This window comes from Protopterus annectens, chromosome 7.part0 (genome assembly GCF_019279795.1).
Source record: "Protopterus annectens isolate FY-2018-M chromosome 7.part0, PAN1.0, whole genome shotgun sequence".
NCBI classification, from domain to species: Eukaryota; Metazoa; Chordata; order Ceratodontiformes; family Protopteridae; genus Protopterus; species Protopterus annectens.
Window position 1 is genome coordinate 56,077,029 of NC_056739.1, and position 12,660 is coordinate 56,089,688.

General features: G+C 40.8%; 1 protein-coding gene across 2 annotated transcripts in view; it reads left to right on the forward strand.

The window, feature by feature from the left end:
• The window catches only part of GRM4 (glutamate metabotropic receptor 4), a 3,082,936-nt gene that overhangs the window by 180,109 nt on the left and 2,890,167 nt on the right, over positions 1-12,660 (forward strand). For both annotated transcript variants that reach the window (XM_044076481.1, XM_044076482.1), the window contains exon 2: positions 3,121-4,092. In XM_044076481.1, the coding sequence (XP_043932416.1) occupies positions 3,532-4,092 (561 nt within the window). In that variant the 5' untranslated portion in view covers positions 3,121-3,531. The remainder of the gene's footprint in view (positions 1-3,120; positions 4,093-12,660) is intronic.

Consider the following 12,660-nt stretch of genomic DNA (forward strand, 5'->3'; position numbering starts at 1 on the left):
ATACCAAAAGTGTGATGAGAGACTTAGGGACACAGGTGAACAGTGGTCAAACTTAGAAAGCCACTAGAATGACAGGGTTTGCATTAGCATTGCCTTTTTGATGGTAGGAAGTCTGAAACTCAAATATCTATCATTATTTTCTGACTTCAGTCTTCAATTATTTGCCAGAAAACTACAATTTTATGAAAAACAGACTAAAAATATGAGGCAAAAATTTGGACACAGAAACCTTTACTGAAAAAAATATATGACTGTGGCTATCTCAACTATAACAGTTTAGGGTATAAAAATGATAAAAAACTACCAACAAGTTAGTGATGCAGACATATTTGTACTGTGAAAAAACAGGGTATGATTAAAATGTTATTTTCTTTTTGTTTGTTTTCCTATTCATTTCATTTTATTTATTTTTTTCATCAATTAAATCATATTGTCTGTCGACCATCATTCCACTCATGGCAATTGGCCCATGCAGTGCCTTTTACTTGGGTGATGACTGAGGGACCATCATTTAGACAGCCATTTTGGCAACTGATTTTTTTCTTTTCTCCCTGGCACTACTTGAGTGAACTGAGTTGGGTACTTGGGAGGGATGTGCAATGGATCATCTGTACAGAATGTCCTCCTCACTTCAACCAAGGGCATGTTCCCTCCAAGCAGTCCTGCCCCTCCTCTCAGAGTACCAGCAGTGCACCAGGTAAATTGTACTGCTCAGAGTACCCCCCTTTAGAGTGAGGCAATCCTTTCCTACTGCCCTGTACGAGGGCCAAGCAGGCCATACCCCTTCATTGCTTTCTTTTCCTCTCTGGCCTCTCCAGTGCTGAGGACTATAATCAAACCCTAGTTACCTGGGTAGCATGAAAAACTCCATCCTTCTGTATCATGGAACCAGGGATGTCATTTTTATCTTATTTTAATTTATTTTTGGTTCATTCATTCATTCATTCATTGAATTTTAAGTGTATGCCTGTAGTTGTCTTTTAACTTTTTTTATTAATAGATTAACTTGCTTTCAGTGCAGTTGTTGAAATGCAGTGTTTTGAATTGTGTTGTCCAAATCAGAAGGGCAAATGAAGTCAATGAGGTCTGGGATTATGAACATAATATCCCAGGTTGTTTGATGTCCAGTCATTGTGAAGCCAGGCGTAGTTTAAGGCTTAAGTGAACTGGGAAAGGGTGATATATTTCTTTCTTCCTCTTCTTTCTTCATCTGCAATCTGAGTATTGTTCTCATGTGTGACATTTGTCTCCTTGGATATAAAAGAACAGGGAATGTCTTTAAAAGTGAGTTGGATCTCCATACTTGTTGTCTCCTCTCTTAATGTACCCCCCTCAAAAAAAAAGATATGTTTAATGAGAAACTGTATTTTGATATGCAATTGCTAATGGAATTAACATCTGGCATATTCCTAATCTAGATCAAGGTGGCGTTCAAGAAGGAGAAGCAGATGGAGATATAGTTTGCCAAAAAATTACTGCTGCAGGTCTAAAGTAATTAAGATTTTGTTGCTGAGCATATTATTGTAACAATTAATAAATAATTTTCTTCACACCAGCAACAGGGAAATGACATCATCAGATGAACACTAGGAACTGGCGAAAAATGTTGTATATGACTGTGTATGCTGTGCTGTGTGTTTGATGCTAGCTTAGCTTGTCTTGCGGTGTATCCATCTGGAAAAGTTGTTATTTGAAGATTAATTATTAATTTATCTAATTATGATAGCTAGGGTCAGCTTTTCCATAGTCAGAGTTAGTCTTCAAAGTTTGTTATCTGTAGTTTAATTTTTTTTCCATATGTATCCGCACTATCTTTATGGTCTTTTATTTTTGTGTAAGTGTTCCAACTTTTGTATGTTTTAATCTGCATTTGCTTTGTTTTCTTTATTTAATTTCATTTATTAAACAGTGTGATCTTTTGGCAGGCATTGATTTATTTATTTAGTTAGTTAAAATGTATGCACTATGTATGTTCAAAGAGGGTAATCATTATTTACATTGTACATTAATAATCTGTGTGGCACACATCTCCCATTAGATTCCTATGCCTATTATCAGAGAGAGAAATTGATGGATATAATTTCATATCTATATAATTTCATATCTAGTTAATTTCTGATCAGTTGGTAGCTGGTGTGTCTTTGGACCAAATCCAGCCTTCCTTGTGAAGCGTGTGTGTGTGTGTATGTGTGTGTGTGTGTGTGTGCGTGTGTGTGTGAAAAAACTTATAATTTGTGAGGAAGGCAGTTACAGTGGAGAAAGTGATGCTGGAAGGCATTAGTTCTCATAGACAGTGGTGAAGAAGAGCTCTAGGGTTGCTTAGACAAAGACTCAGCTCAGTAAGTGGCCTGTGTGCAGTCCAGCTTAGGTGTGGAGTTTAGAAGGCGATGCTCAAGACAGCAGTACATTTTCCATTTATGCTTTTGGGTCCAGGTTGAATTAAATGAATTAATTATTGAGATAGGCTTGTGTGGCCTTTCCTGCTATTACTTCTCCCTTGGTTGGCAGGGATACAAAACCTGTCAGTGCCAGCCATCTATTGACATCACAGTTGGTGGCATCCTGTCATTGGAGGTCACTTTGGGGGCCATTAGTATCAGCCCCCTGTCACGGCAGTGGTGCCCTTCATACCATCACAGTTAGGATGTGATCCATCTCTGTCACAGATTCATCCTAGAAGATATGGGTTTATAATGTCCAGTCCTAGATACTGTGTTATTAAATGAAGCTGTAAGAAAATGGTGCAAGGAGAGAGCACAGACTTTGTTCTCTATATTGTTTTAAGAATGATGAGTTTTAGTTTTGCATTTCCTTTAACTACTTTTTCCATAAATAAGTTTCATGCTAGCTGTATACACTACAATTGAAATATGTCCCTTACTATATTTTTGCTAAAATATTTGAAAGTCTAAATATATAAATGCAGTATTTTAATGCATAGCTCTTAGCTAGACTAGTTAGAGGTTAAAAGGGAAATGTGTTCTTTAAGTTATAATAGTAAAAATTGTAAATAGAGCATTAATGAAAATGCAAACAGAATGAAATATGAGCTTTTCAAAGCTCACTTATGAGAGTACAGTTCTATTTAATATTTTCTGTTTTTAACCTTTTTTCCCACAGACTATGTAGTAAGGAAAAGATGCTTCCACTTTCTGCAAGATGACAACTGCCTAAGGCCTCTTTCAAATGCAACCATCGGACAACAATAACTTGAAAGTGCTTTCAGATGTTTTCCTCCCTTCAGATTTTCTTTGGAGACATTATTCCGACAGAGGTTTTCAACAGGAATAATAAATGAAGAAAGCTCCCAAAAAACACTCACCAGTTGTAAACCCTGTCCCCCTAAGCATCCCCTACCCCCTCACACGTTTGTATAAATGAAACAATCACGTTTTTTCGCATCTCTTAAGAAACTCTTCCCTTAATTTCTTTTGAGTTTTTGCCAAGGGAAATAACTAACCAAGACAGCCAAAAGAAAAGCAACTTTGAAACAATGAAATTGTATTAAAGAAAAATAATTATGTTTAGCGAATGGGTTCATTGAAGCTTGCCAATACATTTTACTTGGAAATGGCTGGTATGAGGAATATGCTTTTGTGCTTGGAACATTTGTCTGTCTTTCTGCTGCTGGCCAGCTGTTACAGGTCTGTCTATGTTTTCGCCAAACCTAAATCCCATGGACACCGCCACATGAACTCCATTAGCATTCATGGTGACATTACCTTGGGAGGACTCTTTCCAGTTCATGGTCGAGGAGCAGAAGGTAAGGCATGTGGGGAGCTCAAGAAAGAGAAGGGTATCCACAGACTGGAGGCTATGCTGTATGCACTGGACCGTATTAATAGTGATCCTCACCTCCTCCCGAACATCACTCTGGGAGCTCTCATTCTGGATACTTGTTCGCGGGACACACACGCTCTGGAGCAATCCTTGACGTTTGTGCAGGCCTTGATTGAGAAGGACAGCTCAGATGTACGCTGTATCAATGGGGAGCCACCCATCATCAACAAACCTGATAGGGTGGTAGGAGTCATAGGAGCATCATCCAGTTCCGTCTCTATCATGGTGGCGAACATACTGCGTTTATTTAAGGTAAGTGTTGATTTTCTGCATGCTAGTGATTCCACTGTGAATGGAATCTGATTGTTCCATTCAACAGTTTTCCATCTGCTTCTGATATGGTTGCAAATGACAGTTTCCCAGCTGCTGCTCAAGGTCTGGTCAGGAAGCATTTCAGGTACCATCTGGCTATATTAAATAGTGTATGTAGGTTATTATAAATGTATTCTTTTATATACTGATATATGCTGAAAATGTCATTTTTCATTTTGATCACTCTGCTTCCCAAGGTTTCCGAACAATCAAAATGACTTGGTCACAATATTGAAATAAAATAAAGTTCAGTGCTTTGTTGCAATTTAGTTAAGCAGCTCAACTTACCCAATTCAAATTGTCTGCCTCAGTGCAATGAAAATCTGGCAACAAAGTCTTCTTCATACAAGATGGCTAAATGCTAACAGCAATCTGATCATAATACAGTAACACATTACTAGCTGGAACCTAAAACACATGAGCATATCATTGCAGAACAGCAACAGTGATGGCTATCACAGGCTAGGCATAATGCCCACATAGCTTTGCAGCAGCTGCACAACCCATGTGACTACAGTGGGTGACACAACACCTGGAAGAAACTTAATCATCAGCTAGTTCTATACAAGGAGTTTTACTGACTCACCTTGAAAGCACTCTGTTAAATCTCCAGGCAAAATATTAAGCTGACAGCCAAGATCACATGTTCATAATCTATGTACTCAAGTTTAGACAGTTGAAGTCCTGATACAAGGGAATAATGCTGAGTAATGAGATTTAGTTCTTGTCCCTAGGACTGTTGCAGATTTCTCCCAGTCTTCAGAAATAACTTTTACATATTCTTGTATGGATGATGACTTGTGTTGGTGAAGCAATTGCAAGGCCAAATGTGCACAATTAAAAATGTGTAATGATGGTCCAGGTAGTTATTTTGAAGGGGAAAACAGAATGGTGCTACTTTACATGGCCATTGTGTCCAGGATTTTTCAGCAAGTGACTGCAAGTTCAAATCCTCGACCTGCTAGATTTAAAACATGAGGCTGAATTTCAAGGAGATGCTCTGCAGTTGTTTACAGTCATGTGCATTTATAAGTATGCGTTTTCCAGTTCCTTCTTGAAACATGGCATAAATAATAGTTCCGGTGCTCTATGTTTTCTAAAGTTTGTGAATATTGAATTTCAGAATACAATCACTAGGTATTATGGATTGGTTTAATGGTACTCCACATGGTATAACTGTTTAAAGTTTTCAATGTGTATGGAAGACACACAATATAATCTAAAGGGAATTAAAAGGACCCGCGGTGGTGGTGCTGCGGTAGCGTTGCCGCCTCACAGTAAGACGCTGTCCGGTTCGATTCTTAGCTAGAGTGTCTTCTGCATGGAGACATGCGTGAATGGGCATACCTTTGTTGAAGGTTGTGTGTCAGGACTGGTAACTCGGCACGTAAAAATCAACTACCAATCATTAGCGGACCGGAGTTCGGCTGTGGCAACCCCTAACCGGGAAAAGCTGAAAGACAAAAAATATGTGGAAAAAACAGGAGCATAGGGGATAACTTTTAATGTTTCCTTAATGTACAATGTATGGTGCATAATTCTGCCAAGCCTTGTAATACCCATAAAAAACATCATTACATCTTTTAAACTTATTTTAAGACATGCTTTATGATATTCTAGGCTGTGGTTTTGTTTCAGCTATGAGTGTTTGTTCTACACAGGAAACATTCCTGGACTTGTTCCTACCTTTCTACAATTGTTTTGCACTTGAGATAATATTCAGAGTAAATGCTGAGGAGATAGGAAAGTGATTGTAAAGTCATCAAAATTTACATTTATTTATACTTTTAGAAGGAGAGAAGTCCATTCTGAAAACATAAGCCTTAGTATTCCAACAGTTTTTTTAATTTTAATTTTTAGTCAATTTCGCTGTTGTATACTTTAAAGAGTGTTTCTGCTTTATTGTAGAGTTTATTTATGTTGTGGATCACCAGGTTGGTTTGCTTTTAGACATCCTGTTACATCTAGATCTGATAGGTGCTGTCAGTTATATACATTTAACCATGTGCGCATAGAATCCTTTTGTGCAGCTTCCCGTTGAGGTAGTATTTGGAGTTATGCTTGAAGAAATACATCTTAAAATGTAGTCATTAAATGTAATGATCTTTGCACATCTGAAATCCTTGAAATTTAAGATATTGGTATCTTCAGGTTTAACGTTTCTAATAGTAAACATTCATAGGTTCATGGGTAGGTACTAACGTAGTTGCCATTGCTGGCCATTTTAAGCCAAGCTAATTTCTATTTTTTGTGCTTGAAATAATAATTTGGTTATAGATTGACCTTATCTATCCCACAGTTGATAATTATATATAACTCCTAATGAAAATAACTGGAAACTTACCATAGATAATTTGAGGTCACTAGTTTATGATCAGTCTTAAAAGGGGAGGGAGATACAAGGTTCAGTCCTGACCTCGGTCCAATACCTATTTGGAGTTTGTATGTTCTTTCTGAGGGATTCCTCCCGCCTCTGAAACACATGCTGTGTGTTTTCATCTCAAACTCACCAATGAATGGAGCTGTGGGCAGCAGCACAGACTCTACTGTGGTGTGCAGTATCCTAGTGATAGGAGAACCTGGATCATAGACTACATGCAGTGGCATGGTTAGCCACTTTATTGTGTATAAAATGTGGCTCTAGGTGATTTGGTCATGTTGACTAATGTTGGCAAAATGGGCATGAGTATTTGCTGGTGATAAGTGCGTTGTGGACCTGACCTACAGTGATATATGCCAGAGACCCATGCTAATAATGGGAGGGGTGTATGTGCTCCTGTTGGCCAGTGTGTACCTGCTATAAAGCTTAGCAACTCTAGTTTAGTAAGCTACTGGCCGGCTGGTGTCCAGTTGCCCAGCTTGGGTTACCTGAGATAGCTCTGTTGAGCGAATGATGGACATAAAACCAATCAACCTGCTAAACATTAACTAAGAATTGCTATACTCAGTATATGTTCAAGAGACCAGATGGAAGGGCAGTGCAGCAAAGTCACTTGGCTTGGGATCCAGAATCTACTATTCAGGAGAAGGACAGGATAGAAATGTTGTGGGAATTATGGTGAAGGAGAGGCTTCTGAAGAGAGTGAGAGGTGTCATTAGAATTGGCGATAGACTCATGGCAGTCAGACTTCAGCCTAATGATAGGGCAGTATTCATAATCTCAGCCAATGCCCCACTGCAAGGCTTTGATAGTAAGGAAAACAGTGCATTCAGACAGCAGTTGCAGGACCTGCTAGATAAAGCAGTACAACATGAATTGATGCTAATAATGGGTGACTTGAATTCACATATCTGGACAGGCAAACGGAACAAGATATGAGGACTGCCTGGGTCCACATGGGTGGGGCAACTGGAATAAAGAAGGAAAGGCCATTCTAGACTTCCGTCTGACAAATGGCTTGATAGTAGCCAACACATGGGTCAGAAAGAGAGACAGTCCCAAGATCACATATAAGGTGGCCAATGTGCAACTCAGGTAGACTTCCTCCTAGAAAGGAAAGCACACTGGGGTAGAATCAGTAATTGTAACGTCACCCCCAGTGAAATAGTTGACCCACAGCATAAACCATTGGTTGCTACAATCAGGTGTAAGCAGTGGACAGAGAAGGTTCTAAGGTCCACAGACACCAGACTATCTTCTTTATCACCAAAAATGAAAATAGACAACAGAGATGGAACATTATGGTGAGTACATAGGTTCTTTACCCAATGTTGTCAATTTTCATTCATTCCTCAACAGTTGGGACAGAATCCCTAGCTACCTAAAACCCTGGGTGGACTCTAAGTAAGGATATTCCTGAGCACACTTGAGCTAAAGGCAGCTCTTCCCCTTGAGACCAGATCCAATTTGTAATGAGTGATAAAGGTATGAAGATTAGCCCAAGAGGCAGCTGCACATGTCATCCATGGAAGCTCTGGATAAGAATACTGAATATGTTGCCATGGACACCGTTGAATGGGCTCTTAAAGGTTTTGATAAGGATAGGCCCAGCTTGTTGTAGACAAATGATAAACCATCTAGCTAGAGTTATCTTTGTAGCTGGCTTACCCAATTTAGAATCTGCAAAGGAAAAAAATGCTTGATATTTTTTTTATGTAAATGAAAACATAATTGCCTATGAACATCTGATAAGTGTAGCATATTCGCCTTTATGTTTGTAAAATTTGGAAAGATATCTGGCAGATTAATGGATTGGCTATTATTGGATTTTGACATCACCTTAAGAAGGAAAGAATGACTGGCTTGTAATGCCACCCTATCCCCATGAAAAAATAAGTAGGGAGGTTTAGAAGATAATGTTTGAAGTTCTGACAACCTTCTAGAAGAGGTGATGGCTACCAAAAATATAGTCCTCCAGGTCAGACGCTTCAGATCACATTTTGCTGCTGGTTCAAACGGGGGATGAATTAAGACTGGCAGTACTAAATGTAAGTCCCACGGGGGAGTTGGAACTATATAAGGAGTTCTCAAAAGAAGAGCACTTTTCGAGAAGGCCTTACAAAGTTTTGATGAAGCCAGGTTGGATTTCTTAATTCCTGTGTGAAAATTAGAGATGGTGGCTAGCTGAACTCTGACAGTAGAGGAGATAGATCCTTTGTTGAAAATTGTTGTCAAAAATTCAATGACACTATGTATAGGGGCTGAAAAAGGGTCACTATGTCTCTGATGTGTCAAAAACAAACCTTTTCCATTTACGTCTGTAAAGTTTTCTTGTGGAAGCTTTATGAGAAGACAGAAGTATACGGTGGACCAGAGAGGAGAGCATATGTTGCCTGGCTATCAACGGAAGTGAAGAAACCATGCTATCAGCTTTAGGTTTGAGATATCCAGGTGAATCATGTCCATCGGGTGAGGCAGGAGGTCTGGAATTGGATCCAGAATCCAGGGTTGGTAGACAAGATGATGCCAAAGAAATGGAGACCAAACTTGTCGAGGCCAGTAAGGTGCAATGAGGATGACTCTGCTCTTCAACCAGAAATATTTCTTTAGCAATTTGGGGATCAAGGGAGTTAGGGGATACACACAGACGGCACCGAGGGTACAATCATCTATTAGAGTGTGCCTCAGTGATTTCCCCCAGTGGGGGAATTAGGGCAAAGATGCTGCTGCATTTGTTGTTTAGGGGAGATGTGAAGAGGTCACAGCAAGTCTGGCCGCATTGTCAAAAATATCATTCTGTCACCTTCATGCTGAGGGACCACTTCTGAGGTTGTAGAAAGGCCCTGCTCAATTTGTCTGCTATGATGTTGCACTCCCTGGAATGTGCATTCCTATCGGAAATCAGTTGGAAGAAATTACCCATTGCCACACTCTTAGAACTGGTTCCTCTTTGTTTCTTGATGTACTAAACCACTGACATATTGTTGGTATGAACTGCAATTGACCCAAAAGGGAGAGAGTCTTGGAAGGCCTGCAATGCTAAGACCACCACTCTCATTTCCAGGATATCAATATGTGTATTGGCATCCTTGGGGGATCAAGTGTCTTGGAGTGTTTTCCCCAGGAAGTCCTTCCAACATCCATGGTCACTATGCCTTGGGGCTGAGGGAGAATGAAGGAATGGCCTTGCAGAAACTGATCAAATCCACCACCAAAGGTATATTTTGCATGCCTGGGTAATCCTTATCTGGGCAGAAGTGATGATAAAGAATTGACCATTGTGCTGCTAACATCCATTGAAGAATTTTTATGTGAAATCTTGCTAAGTGAACTAGAACTATAGCCACATACATTGATCCCAAGGCTTGTAGGACCAACTGGGCTGAGATTGTGGAACTGTGAATAATCTTTCTGACCTGGGATCTGATAGTTTGTACGCTTGAGAGAGGAAGCAAAACTGCCTCTGACACTGTGTTGAAAATTGCTCCTATGAACTCCAATGGCTGAGTCAGTTCTAGCTGGGATTTGTTGTAATTTATGGTGATCCCTAGATTGAAACACATTTGGAGCACCTGGTTTCAAGCTCTTATCAGTAGATGTCTAGTCGGGGTGGTAATGCATCAGTCATCCAAGTACAGAAACATTCAGAATCCCTACAGTCTCAAGTCAGCTGCTACTACTGCCTTGCATTTGGCAAGCACCCTGGGGGCTGTGGTGATGCCAGAGGGCAGTGCTCTGAACTGATAGTGACTGGTTCCCAGCTGGAAGTGTAAATACCTTCTGGATTGTCTGTTCAGTTTCATGTGACAGTACACATCCTGAAGGTCTAACGAGCACATCCTGTCATCCCTGCACAAACAGGGCAGAATGGACTGAACTGTAAACATCCAGAACTTGGTGTGTTGAACTGATTTGCTCAGACTGCTGAGATCCAAAATCTTCAGTCCTCTGTTTTCTTTGGCACTAAATAGAATCTTGAGTAAGTTCCAGATTCAATCTGGTCTGGTGGGACCTCTTGGATGACTCTTTCTAGCACCTTTTGTATCTGTAGAGCTGCTGCTCTCCTCTGATTGGGTGGAACATCTGGATATTTGCATACAGGTAGAGGTGATAGTAAAAAGAGAATTACATAACCTCTGGAAAAAATCCTCTGTGCCAAAGTATCTTTGTAATGTTTAGCCAAGCTCCATAGTGCAGGGATAAACAACCCCTGATTGCCTCTGGAGGTGGACATTTGGGCCTCCTTTCAGGATTGCTGTTAGGGACTATTGGAGAAAGAACTGCTAGACCTCTGGTTCTGTGGGCCTCCTCTGGGGTATGGGTGGTGTTTCCCATTTGAGTTTCCACCTCTGAAATCTCCACTTGGATCTTGGAAAGGACCCCGAGACTGCCTGAACCACATTTTCTAACCTCTTCATTGATTTCTGGAAAAGGTCCTTTGAGTAGTAGAAAAATGTACACCCACTGCAAAGAGGATCTTTCCATCTTGCTCACACCTGGATAGTGTGTCCTTAACTTTGGGGCTGAACAAAGAGCTTACATCAAAAGGAGCATTGACAAAAGAAGACTTGAAGGGCTCCTCAAAGTCACATATATGCATCCAGGCATATCTTCTAATAGAAATGTCTGAACCTACTGCCCTTGATGTATCTTCAGCAGCATGGAAGATAAACCTCATGGAAGAGTTACTGATTGATTGAAGGGTAGCCAACTGTGAGGCCATAGAAAACAGTGCCTCAGGAGTACTGGTCCCAAGATTGAGTTTAAAAATTCTTTAATCAGATCCCTCTGTAATCTCATGAAGTGTGCTAAATAATTCAGTGATCTGAGTGCAAAGGTCATTAAAGCATACACATGCTTCCCAAATCAGTTCTGAGTGCAAAGGTCACTAAAGCATACACATGCTTCCCAAATCAGTTCTGAGTGCAAAGGTCACTACAGCATACACATGCTTCCAAATCTGTCTAATGCCCTAGACTCCTTGTTAGGGAAACGGACAGAAGAACTCTGCTCTGTGAGTTCTTTCTTGGTTGCTGCTGCCACAGCCATGGCATCTACAGGAACTCCCTTGCTCAAAAATTCCTTTTCTGCAGGTAGTGACAAAATTCGGTCTGGCCTCTTGGGAATTGGCTCATCTTTGCTTGGTTCCTTCCACGCCCACCTAGAGATCAAGTCAATTAGCTAGTTGGCAGGCAGAGTCACCCAAGAAGGAGATCAGCCAGACCCAAAGGCCTACAGGAATACAGATTAAGGAGAACAGCCAGACCCAAAGGCCTACAGGAATACAGATTCCTTTTTGGAAGGATTATCGGTGGACCAACCCACCCCTCTGCTTCAGGATCTTTAGGAGGGCTCCAAATGAAATGTCTTTGGGTGTAGATCTTTGGGACCCTTCCCTGTCATTGAAATCTGCATCTTAATTCCTGAGGGGAGTCCAAGTGCCTCCTCTTGCACTTCTTCTTCCTAGGGTCTTTTTCAGGGAGGTGTTCCAGAGAAGTATCAGAAGAAATAGTAATACCCTGCTGGATAGCCTGGAGACTTTGAGCCGGCTGTCCCTGTGGAGTGAAAAAATGGGGCTTAAGACACAGAGACACATGGGATTCAGAGGAGAGATCTGGGGGGAAGGAACTGTCCATTCTGTAGAAGCAGAGAACACTCTCTCCACCATCTCAAAGGTAGAACACTTTGGGGAAAAGGAAGCCAATGAAACCGAGAAGTTAAGCTTCCAATTCATCTGCACCTACTGCCCCCAATGCGATGTACCCGAGGCAGAAGTCAGAGCTAAGCTATCCAATGCCAAAGCCATAAGGGGTAGAGATGGCTCCACCAACTTCTGAGTGGACTCTATTGCCTTGGATCTGACAGGAACACCTCAGCTCCGAGGGTTATCCAGATCTGAAACTGAAGGAGCTAATGCACTCAGAGTAAGCCTCTGATCTGAAGATACTATGATTTTCAGATCCAGTCTAGATGGTCCCAGAAAACTTGGAGCCAAGGGCTCCAAAATGATAGGTCAGAGCAGAGAAGGAGCACAGATCAGTGGTGTAGTGCTAGCAAAAACTTCCTGATCCAAAGGGGTAAGAGGCAGATGAACTCCATCTGTATCTGTGCCGAGAGAAACGTCCTCA